At 39.3% G+C, this 12,116-nt stretch overlaps 1 protein-coding gene across 1 annotated transcript; it reads left to right on the top strand.

The window, feature by feature from the left end:
• Nucleotides 1–1,028: 1,028 nt before the first annotated feature.
• LOC149173473 (putative leucine-rich repeat receptor-like serine/threonine-protein kinase At2g24130) lies at nt 1,029–3,862 on the top strand. The gene is made up of 2 exons (XM_089426711.1): nt 1,029–2,862; nt 3,456–3,862. Exons 1-2 carry the CDS (start codon nt 1,029–1,031, stop codon nt 3,860–3,862), a joined length of 2,241 nt encoding a protein of 746 aa, XP_089282837.1.
• Nucleotides 3,863–12,116: the final 8,254 nt, after the last annotated feature.

Raw genomic sequence — 12,116 nt, forward strand, 5'->3', positions numbered from 1 at the left:
AATTTCAGGAATCTAGTTGATATCCACAATAGCCCAAACCCGCAGAAATATTTTAGTAATTCCTTCATTTTATCGATCGCCCATCTGAGGAGCCGATGGCAGCTTCCACGGATTTCATCCTCATCACCTCCACACTCATGCTCATCTTTCTTTCTGCAAACGCCCATCTTCTTCATCATTATCATGAGAAAAGTCGTGAACGACTGCAGGTCGATATAGAAGCCCTGCAAGCATTCAAAGCCTCCCTCACATATGATCCTTCTCACGCCTTGGCTAACTGGGATCTTGGGGCCAATCATGTCTGCAACTGGACTGGTGTCACCTGCAACCCTCACAAACTGCGCGTATCTGGCCTAAATCTCTACAACATGAGCCTGCAAGGGACTATACCTCCACATTTGGGCAATATCTCCTTTCTTGGCGTGTTGAACCTCACTTTGAACAGTTTCTCTGGCACAATCCCGAACGAATTGGGCAAGTTGCATCGCTTAAGACGTCTGTTACTCAGTAAGAATCACTTGATTTCGTCCATTCCAGAGGCTTTGAAAGATTGCACATCTCTCAGGCTGCTTAATCTGTCCCACAATAATTTGACAGGGACTATTCCGGGTGGTCTCGGCCAATTGCAAAACCTGCGAAATATTTCACTGTATAGCAACGGATTGACTGGGAAAGTGCCCGAATCCTTGGGAAATTGTTCTACGCTGGAAGTTCTGGGTCTACGAAATAACTTCCTTAGCGGCACTATCCCTTTTCAGCTTGGCTTGCTCGCTAGAATTAAAGGTCTGGATCTTTCAGAAAACCAGCTCAGTGGAGGAATCCCGCCTTCACTGCTTAATTGCACGGAGTTACGCATCTTATAGTTGCCTGACAACAGGCTTACTGGAGAAATCCCGTGGGAGATAGGTACAAAGCTCTCAAATTTAGAGTATCTGCTGCTCTGGGGAAACGAATTAAACGGTACCATTCCGAAATCTTTAGGAAATTGCTCTCAGCTTTTATGTCTCGATCTCTCTGAAAATTTCTTAATGGGAGGCATACCTCAGGAATTTGGAAAGCTCCGTCTTCTACAGGTACTTGGGCTTTATGATAATCATTTGTATAGTGAGGAATCCATTTCCATCTTTGGAGCACTTTCAAACTGCACCAATCTGCAAACACTCACTCTTTCCAACAATGATCTTAAGGGCGACTTGCCTGGAAGCATAGGCCGTCTTTCTCAAAATCTGCTTTATCTCCATTTGGAGGGTAATCGTTTCACTGGTAAGATACCCCCGGAGATGAGCAACCTCACTGGATTGATCCTGTTAAATCTAGGTGCTAATTTGCTCTCTGGAAGCCTTCCTTCTGCACTAGGAGGGCTGTCTACTCTTCAGCTGCTGGACCTCTCCGGGAATAACTTGGAAGGTAATATACCCTATCAATTCAGTCAATTGAAAGCTCTGTATGAACTGGACCTTTCTCAAAACGCGTTTTCTGGAGAAATTCATCATGTTTTTGCAAGTTTACAGCAGCTAAGAAGATTAAATCTCAGCTATAACAAATTCAGTGGTAATATACCAGACAGCATAGGGGATTGTTCCAGTCTCGAGCTTCTGGACCTCAGTTACAACCAGCTAAGCGGCTTGATGTCTTGGAAAGTGGCTAGCCTCCATAACCTACAGTTCTACATTAATGTCTCACATAATGCACTCACAGGAAGGGTGCCTGCCGAACTGGGAGGAATGCACATGGTTCAAGCAATTGATCTTTCAGCGAATAATTTTTCGGGTAGCATACCCGGCCAATTGGTGAATTGCGCTGAACTGGACTACCTTAATCTTTCTCACAATTCATTGGAAGGCACCATTCCTACATCAATCGATCAAGTTGCAGGACTTCAAGATTTGGATCTCTCTTTCAATAAGCTTTCCGGTCCCCTGCCTACCTCTATACAGAAATTACAGAAGCTTACGCATTTAAACTTGTCATACAATAACTTCACAGGAGAAGTACCATCCTCTGGAGCTTACAAAAAAATGAATTTTACATCATTCTTAGGAAACAGTGGACTCTGTGGCAGATGGATAGAGTTACCTCATTGTAAATTGACGACAAGGCACCATCATGATTCCAAAAGAAGGGTAGTTATCTTGGCCACTTCGGTTGGTTTAACTTTGCTATTGGTATTTTGCCTAGCCTTAATCATGGTTTTGATATATTTGCGTAGCAGAAAGTCTGCATTGTTGGAAACTATTTCAGCGAGATTAGGGAGGATGCTGAGGAGCCAACTCCGCGAGACGAAGATTGTAAGTGAGGAAGAGGTGAACAGAGCAACTAATGGTTTCAGCCCGGATAACCTAGTGGGGCGTGGCGGCCATGGGTCAGTGTATAAGGGCGTATTAGACAACGCCACAATCGTTGCTGTCAAAGTTATAGAGTCTGCCACACCAGGAGGTGCATACAAGAGACTGATAAAAGAATGCAAGACGTTGGGAAGAGTCCGCCATCGGAATCTGGTGAGAATGGTGGGCGTATGCTCAAGTTTGCAGGTCAAATCTTTGATTATGGAGTTCATGTCGCAGGGAAACCTGGATACGCATTTGCATTGTAGGGAAAATAATTGCAGGTTGGATCTGAAAAGACGGCTGAGCATTCTCAAGGACGTGGCCCATGGAATGGCATACCTTCACCATCACTGTTCTCCGGCCATTGTTCATTGTGATCTGAAACCTTCCAACGTTTTACTGGATGAGACGATGACTGCTCATGTTGGAGATTTCGGTATTGCACGCCTCATGAACGATTCAACAGCAGCAGCAGCAGCAGCCTCAGGGGACACCTCCAGTCATGTGATCGGGTCTGTTGGTTACATTGCACCAGGTAAACACTGATACACTAGATTGATTATATGGGAAATATTTGAGTGAGTGATAAAGGTTTTATATATGAGTCACTAATAAAGGTTTTATATATATAAAATTGGTTACAGAATATGGTACAGGAGGGCGCCCGTCCATGAAAGGGGACGTATACAGCTACGGCATCTTGGTACTGGAAATGATAACGGGAGATGCAGTGTTATCAGAAGAAGGGCAATCGTTGCAGAGTTGGGTGGGCGATGCATTCCCCGACAGATTGTTGGAGGTGATTGACACGAGTTTGGTGGAGGAGATTAGAATGGAAGATGAAGCAGATGATGTAAGTGAATTTATTGGGTACGGAATTGTTGTGCTGTTGGCGAAGATAGGTGTGATGTGCAGTAAAGAAGATCCACATGAACGACCGACTCTTCGAGAGGTTGAGGCATCGCTGGAGCAGCTAGTCGCCAAAATCCAAAAGAATTCAGAAACTGAGTTGAACCGCCTTGTACAGGTAACGGACGGATTGATTATATGGGAAATATTTGAGTCAGTGATAAAGGTTTTATATATGAGTCACTAATAAAGGTTTTATATATATAAAATTGGTTACAGAATATGGCACAGGAGGGCGCCCGTCCATGAAAGGGGACGTATACAGCTACGGCATCTTGGTACTGGAAATGATAACGGGAAAGAAGCCCACAGATGCAGTGTTATCAGAAGAAGGGCAATCGTTGCAGAGTTGGGTGGGCGATGCATTCCCCGACAGATTGTTGGAGGTGATTGACAGGACTTTGGTGGAGGAGATTAGAATGGAGGATGAAGCAGATGATGTAAGTGAATTTATTGGGTACGGAATTGTTGTGCTGTTGGCTAAGATAGGTGTGATGTGCACTAAAAGAGATCCACATGAACGACCGACTCTTCGAGAGGTTGAGGCATCGCTGGAGCAGCTAGTCGCCAAAATCCAAAAGAATTCAGAAACTGAGTTGAACCGCCTTGGACGGAGCCATTTCTGAATCTGAATCTGATTAGATTACGCTGCTCCATTTATGGGTAGTGCATAGATGTGGAGGAAAATGATTAGTGCTCTCCACATATATTTGGAGGAAAATGATTAGTTTAGATTAGATAATTAGTTCTACATTTTCATTTGTTTTTTCAGAAGAAAAAGCAATATATATATTGCATTTTCATTGGCTGTAAGTGTTATTATAGGTTTTTAGAATTAGTTAATTATATCCCATTAGATTGGATATAGTTAAATCTAGAGATATTTTCTGGTTAATTGATCTCTTATATTCTTATGTGGTGGAGAGATTTGTTCAGTTAATTAATAATGTAATTAAAATATTTTTCTATCTTAAAATAATATATATTATTATTTAATTAATATAAATGTGTTATATAATCAAAATAAAATTTTTATTTTAAAATAATCTATAATATTATTTAATTAATATAAATGTATTTTTTAATTTTTTAATTCAATATGATTATGTTTTAATAAAAAAAAAATTATATGAATTTTTTTCCAGAATAGGAAAAAACAACATACATTTTTTGGAAGATTTTTTTATAAGTTAATTTTCTTTTAATCATTAAAAATAATGATTATTGATTAAGATATTTTTTTAGTGGTTCATAGAAATAATCATAGAATACAATTCATAATATTAAGTGGAAGGAGACTATATTGAAAACAATTTTATAAATAGTTTGAATAAGTTCATTCTCTTATTATTATTATATATATATATACTTTTGAGTTTTTAAAAATAATTGTTATTAGAATTTATAGTAAACTAAAAAGTATGTATTAATTTTGGGATTTATGTATAGTTAATGGTTTAGGATTTGTTTTTTATTAGCTTATTTTATAAACAAAATTGACATGCTATTTTTTTTTTTGTTATATAGAGATTTAATATAGTTATAAAATTCTATAATGATTTAATTTTGACAAGTGGTCAAGGGCTAATTCATGTATGATGATAGTTTAGACCATCATTTCCAAAGTTTTATTGCCAATTTAATAGTGGCCTATAACTTGTATTTCAATATTACTAGTTATTTTACACATTAATATTACAATTGGTGGTCATCATCGTACTTTGGACCAACACAAGTGGGATACTCAATAGTACATTCCTAAATTGACATTTCATTTATTAAACACTCGAATATTATGTATGCATTGTAAATATGTATATTGATTCGTTAAATATTTTTTGTTTTATTCTTGGCAATAATGCATTTATTCTAGACTTAAGGAACCCTCAATCTTGTGTATTTGGATTTGTATTCCTAATCTTCGTCAATACTTTGTGGAAGCAAAGATAGCGTGCTCAATTTACCTTGTTGTTGGTAGATTGTTGCAAGGTTTACAACATTGATGAATGTTGTCTACAAATTCTTGTGCCTTTTATTGATCTCATTATGATGGGTTGTCTATGGTTCGTGGTAGTTTTCCTATATCTTTGAAAAAAATTATATAGTGGCAATTAAATATGAAATTGGCATTTTATGAGAAAGGCTCACACAAATGGCTCTCAATTTACACAAAAATTTCAATCCCTATACTCCTAATCCCATTAATGAAAGTGTAATGAATATGCTTGCTTTCTTCTTGGAATACTTCCAATGATTCTCCTTGTAAAGGATGTAATGTTTCATTTATAGGAACCTTAAGGGATCCATATATAGTAGTTTCTTCTATGTTGAAAGCTACAACTCCTATCAAGCCAAGGAGTAGTATTGGTTTGCATCCATTGAGTTCTTGAGTAAGTAATGTAGCTCATAAGTTAGGATTTTCCAATGTCTATTATTCTTTGGATGATCATATTTAGGAGTTGTTCTTTTTTCCTTGTTGATAATATTGTAGAAGTATGTCAATGTAATTACTCTACCTTTGACCCCTTGGATCTATTCAATTCAAATATGTATAAGTTGTAAATAAGTTATTATGATGATGGGAGTCAAACCGTATGAGCTTAAATAAATGAACCCTTGTGTAATTCATATAAATATTTCATGTCAATTCCTAGTGTATAGCTCAAGCCCAAGGCCCAACCCATGAGTGGCTAGGAATCTAATTCAGCTAAACATGTTTTTCTATGTACCATGTGGTAGTGCATACCACGATGTACTCAAGCTATGTAAATATTATTTCAAAATGTAATATAACTTGGTCCAACATTGCTATGGAGACAACATGAAAAGGGTTATGGTTTCACTAGTGGGGAAGAGGAAAGGAGGCCCAAGGGCAGGGGTATACAACAATGAGCATCAATCACCATGCACACGCCCGAGGATAGTGTTTATTATTATTATTATTATTTATTTATTTATTTCATTACGTTGTGGCCTATCGATCTCATCCAATCCAATCATTTTTTATTCTCATTTAGTTGCATTGCTAACCTACAAAAAAATAAACTTAAAATGTATCGATGACCCTCAATTCCTTCTTAATCGTGACATTGAGTGGTGCCTCTATTGATTATTCATGGACCATCCAAAAACATAACCTCCTATATTTGATAAATGTAACCATTTAGATTCACGTAAACACTCATTTTCCCATGTTCAGGGTATCCTACTTATGCCAATGGCATTCGTAACACAATAGTGTAAACATTATACTTTTTGAATTTTTCCTAGCTACCTTTTTTTGATAACTGTTACCCAAAATTTGGCTAGAAATTTAAAAGAATTAGTGGTTTCGCAAATGTGAGTTGTTGAGATTGCACAAGTGAGGTGTGATAGGTTTTTTCAAGGTATTGAATCTGTTAATGAATTCAAAAATGAAATTTAAGCAATGGAAATTAAAACCTAACCAACCACTACTTAGTCAAATTTTGATGATGTACTATAAAAGGTTTAAAAATTAGAATGTTTAGAATTGTTCATTTCTAAAGGGCATATTCTTCTCCAAGTTTTCATCATTTTCTAATGCCATATGGAACATTTCCATCTATGTTTGTTAATACTTGGTGGAAGCAAAGATAGTACGCTCAATTTACCTTGTTGTTAGTAGATTGTTTGTGAGTTTACAACATTGATGAATGTTGTCTACAAATGATTACTTGTATTGATCTAACTATGATGGTTTGTCTATGATTGGTGGTAGTTCACCTATTTATTTGAAAAAAATATAGATTGAAAACTAAATATGAAATTTATATTTTATGAAAAAGGCTCACACACACGACTCTCAACTTACACAAAATTTCAATCCTTCTATTGCTAATCCCATTAATGAAAATGTAATGAATATGTTTGGTTTCTTCTTGGAATACTAATTCTCCTTGTAAAGGATGTACAATGTTTCCTTTATAGGAATCTTAAGGGATGCATGTTTGTTACAGGGAAAATTGTCTATGCAGAACTACTAATCCCACTAAGGTGTGGTAGCTACCTTAGAAACAAACAAAGTAAAACTACTTTCGTTTTCCTTTATGAAAGATAGACGAGAGAAGAATAAAGGAGACCAACCTCTGTCTTGCGCTTGGTTCCTTGCTCGATTCCTCTCTCTTCTGATAGTTCTTTGCTACTTGCTTCCTTGTATACCCAGCTTTACAGAGTACCTGTAGAATCAAAGCAGCACAACACTATACGAGAACATGGATCTATTATCATAAACAATCTAGGATCAGATGTAAATTGACCATACAAATGCACAAAACATAGATTACACAAGAGTATGGAGGAAAACTTGAATAGCTTTATTGATAATAAAAAAAGAGCCAAGAGAGTTACAACTAGTTGTTCTCACCCAGCATCATCCTCTCAACAAGTAAGCCCTTCTTCACCTCATGCAAAGCTTAGATCACCCAACACTATGATGTTGCCTCGAGAAACCAACAGCAATTCCTTACAAGATGCAAAATTCCAGCCTCTGGATCTCTGGGATGAGGGATCCATATATAGATGTTTGTAAGGGAGATGAGTCATCTTGTGATTTGATTAGTGTCTTCCCTCTGATAGTTCTTGCTTCCACTTGGAGATTGATGATCTCTTACTCATCCTTGGTCGAATTCAGAAAGGCAAGTGTCACAGGAGAAGTTTCTGGAAGATTCCATGCTTCTCCACCTCGCGGATTGACACTGCCATTTGTCTCTTCTCACCCATCGCACCCCATAGAAGGGCTTTTTGAAATGAAATGCACCCATTGAGTGTACTTAGGTGAGATGCAACGCACTTTGCCTATGGAGCAGGTGAAATGATCCTGTTTTGACCAGTTCTGAGTAGTTTTTCATGGAGAACTTCTGAGAGAAGCTGTAATCAGTTGACCTTGTTCCTTTAGGTGTTGGAACAACACTTTTAGGGACTTAGGAGCCCTTGGTTTATGGACATTCTATGCTTGGGGTTGTAGTGCCCAAAAATTTCTATAACAGTTGCCCCCTAAAGCATGAGGTCGTTAATCTTTTTTGATGTCGAGTGAAATGCTTTATCATGAGGATCCAAAGTTCTTTCAAGCTGGGAGGAGGCCTGTAATAAGATACAATACAATACATTATCTTCATAATATTTTCATGATCTAGCTGAGGTGGGCATTCCCATGCTCAACTTTATAAATTCATTTTCATGTACATAGGACAGACAATCGTCTGAGTGTAGACTGATGATTCTGGTAGAGCCATCATCCCATAGATTGGATGATTATCTGTGCAGCAATGATGTACATTTGATGTCTCTATTTCCCTGAATATATATCGCAGCCCGGATGGATGAAACTAGATCCGGGGTCTTCAATCTCGTTCGATATTCACTCAAAGTACAAGTTGATCCATGTGAGAGATTTTCTGGAGTCGAACATGGAAGGACATCGCCTGATTACCAGCCAATGATGTAAGCTGTTAACAAGTGCGAGAGGAATCACTGATAATGATAATGACCCTCAAGGTACTGTAGTACAATTCACGTGGTGTGAATAAAGGACTTGGCGTCGAACCCACCACGCAAAATCTTTCGGTCGAAGGCCATTGATGTAAACCTGTCGCCGGAAGTGAGAAACTTGCCATTGAGGCATGCAAGCTTCAAAGTACTGAAAGGGTGTCCCTAGATCGACTTCTTGGATAATGAGCTGATGTCGACAAGAAGCGATCCGTCATAGGAGGGCCTTAATGAATCCCACATCAATGACACGGAACGGAGCAAATGATTTTAATGGAGGTGAAAACAGTCTAGTGATATAAGGTTTAGGGTGGCGGTCATGAAAGAATGGAGCGTAAATGTATTGCAGCGGGTGAGACACAGGTGAATTCTCTGAGTGACTTCTCTTGAACATATCGGCGACACTGACGTGATGGATTGATAGCATTAACCCCAAATGTGGATGGTGTGATGGGACCATGGTGATGTGACCGGTGAATGAAACAACCCAACTCGACTTGGATGTGGAGTGAAAGTGTCATGTTCAAGAGCGACTTGCTACCAACAAAGTTTCTTCAAGTTATCTTCCCAATTTTTCCCCAGTCATTACTGACCAGTACCTCTTTATTTTTGTCAAGCTTGAGGAGGATAACATATCCTTGTTCTATAATTTTCCCTTCGGGCAAACCCATCGCTATGTTTTAACGAGCCTAGCGATAGTGAAACTCGTTCTTGTCTTCTATGGACAAGTTTGTCGCTATTAGGTTTTAACGAGTTTAACGACAAAGATAACTCGGTCCTTTTCAATTTTAGAGAGTCTGAAAAGGGACGTAAAGGAAACTCCAAAAATCCTTTGTCGTCATCTAATCCCTTAAGTCCGAAAAAGTATAAAATAATACAGAAGGGATGAATTTTCGATACTTTTAACGAGCCGAACAAAACAAGCGCTCGATCTTTTTGTGTAATAATCCCTCAGGTCCAAAAAGATTAAAATCTAAAGGAGAGATAGCACTTCCGGTTCCTTTAACGAGCTGGAGAGGCTAATGGCTCGACAATCTTTTCATATTTTACGAGTCAGTTGAAAAGAGCTTAAAGGAGACTCGTCTTTGAGGAACGAGTGATAAAATTGGGTAGTAGCTGATTCCAGGTAAGGTTTGGAATTTTCCAATCACGACAGTGTTACAAGGATGGCTAGCGGGATCACTCTTCGCAGCTGTTCCTCAAAAGGGGTAAACAATCAAATGGAGGTGAATGATCGACCGATACAGAGTGGAGGTGATGATGGGAACACGACCAAGGCTTTAAAGGCTGAAGTACTACATTCACGATGGTTATTTACCGGGAATTGGTTCATTTTTTATTGAGCTTAAACGCTGGGGGAAACATTTGCTCATTGCTTATGTTTATTTTTTAACGAGCATGAAATCCGCGTTAAAACTGCTCAATTAATCCAGTTGTATAGTAAGAATGTCTCATATATGAAAACGACAATTTTTAAAGTTTTGCCCCACATCCTTTCTTTATGCAATTTAGGAAACGACCAATCGTATGAGTTTAAAGGGTTAGAGGACCTACAAATTTAAAAAATAAATGGTCGCTCTTCGCTTGCACGCCAAAAGGTTTGCATGCCCCCAGGTATACAATAGAGTTTCAAGGTCACCTCTTATTCTACCGAAAAAACATTCGTTTTATCGGGAAAGGCCTACCTCTTTCAGGTTACCAAAGATTATTTTATCTATCCTGCAAACAAAACACTTCTTCGGCGATGCCTACCGAAATAGAAAAAGGTGAGTGGCGTAGATGGCTCCACCCGCATAACTTTGACAAGGGAATCTTATTCCAGTCCAACCCCCTTTTCCAATCACAGACGGGAGCGTCAGACTAGTCATATATCTCTCGCGGAAACCTATCCTATATCTGAAGTTTTCCTGCCGAAGCAGACCAGGGTGCATGCCCCCTGGGTTTCAGTCATGTCCCCCGAATCACTCGCGCTCATCAAGTGGACGGACTGGGGATTAATGAGACATTCCTTGTGTGAAAAGACCATTCAGGGATGGTATATGACTATTTGCTATGCGTGAACCAGGGAATGAAAGCTGGTCTACGAGCTTGACCACTCTTCCTTCGTGCAGAAGACACATTACTCTAAAGAGTGATGAGACAATGGCTCCCATGCAATAAATATAGTTTCGTCCAAGGAGTAGATTATAATCTAGGGGTCTTTGGACCACCATTACGTTCATATGAACGGTTTTCCCTCTCAATGTTATGGGCACATTGGGAAGGATCCCTAATGGTCGACTGGTTCCTTTGTCAAAGCCTGTTAGATTTCTCATCTCAGGCAAAAGTGATGGCGAACCAAGCGCTTTCCAAGCAGTCGAGGAAAGGATACTCACAAAAACCCCTTCATCTATGATGGTACCGGCCATAACCATTCTATATTCTTGAGCAATGATTCAGAATGGTACACTAGCCGGTAAACAGGGTCTGCCTAGCTGATTCCAGTCGAAGGAAACAACTAGGCTGCTTGGAGGTGGGACTGAATAGACGGCCGGGTACGACTCTGACGAACTTCCTTCCTGCAGTAAAGGAATGGGTAAATTGCCACCATGTTCATCGGAGTCTGTGCTTACGAAAAGAATTTGGACAGTGTCATCCTTGTTCTCTTCGGTGACTATATCATCTGAAGATGGAACCTCTGAAGGCAAGACCGGGTTAACTACCGTCTCGACCTTTTGACTTTCGTCTAGTATGGGTTTAGATGGTTTATCTTCAATGATAGATGCTTCGGCCGACCACCTGGGCGGGTCAGCCGAATTTTCAACTAGCGACGGACTCAGCAAGAGTTTCTTATATCCAGGAGGAAGTCGTAACGGTGAAACTGGACGATCGTCCAAAACTCTTTTAGCCTCGTCTAAGAAGGGACAACAGTGGACGGTGTGATCGCCTTCACACAGTTTACAAGGAAATTTTCACTTTCCTTTTTGTCCAGGGACTTCACTTTCACTAGTCGACGGTGTGTTTTCAACATGATCATCAGAGGTTGATGACACCGGGTTGTGCAAACGAGGAGACCAGTCCCTTAAGATCCGAGGGATGCAGGGATAATCTCTATGATAGTGGTCTCCTTTGCAAATGACACATGGCGATTTAGGCCTGGTCGGTGCAGTGTGTGGATTTTCGCTAGACGACGCTTGGTTGCCCCCTTTCGCCTTTGGCTCTTTCTTCTTCTTATTTTTCTTCTTCTTTTCCTTCTTCTTCTCAAATACTTGATTTTTGGCTTTACCAGCCCCATCAAGCGAAGAGGAAGGAGGAGAGGAAGAATTGGATGAAGTAGAGGGTTGGGGGTAACTCTGGAATTATCTAGTTGCTGACTTGATTGTTCAGGAATCGCGG

Source organism: Pinus tabuliformis, chromosome 4_2 (assembly GCF_031772625.1).
Source record: "Pinus tabuliformis cultivar Carrire ecotype Pingquan chromosome 4_2, CPIR1, whole genome shotgun sequence".
NCBI lineage: Eukaryota > Viridiplantae > Streptophyta > Pinopsida > Pinales > Pinaceae > Pinus > Pinus tabuliformis.

Bases quoted from the DNA above. Each gene is read 5' to 3' on its own strand.
- LOC149173473 (XM_089426711.1), top strand. From the start codon at position 1,029: ATGGGAGGCATACCTCAGGAATTTGGAAAGCTCCGTCTTCTACAGGTA. The intron at 2,863-3,455 runs GTAAACACTGAT...AATTGGTTACAG, and splicing joins TGTTGGTTACATTGCACCAG to AATATGGCACAGGAGGGCGC.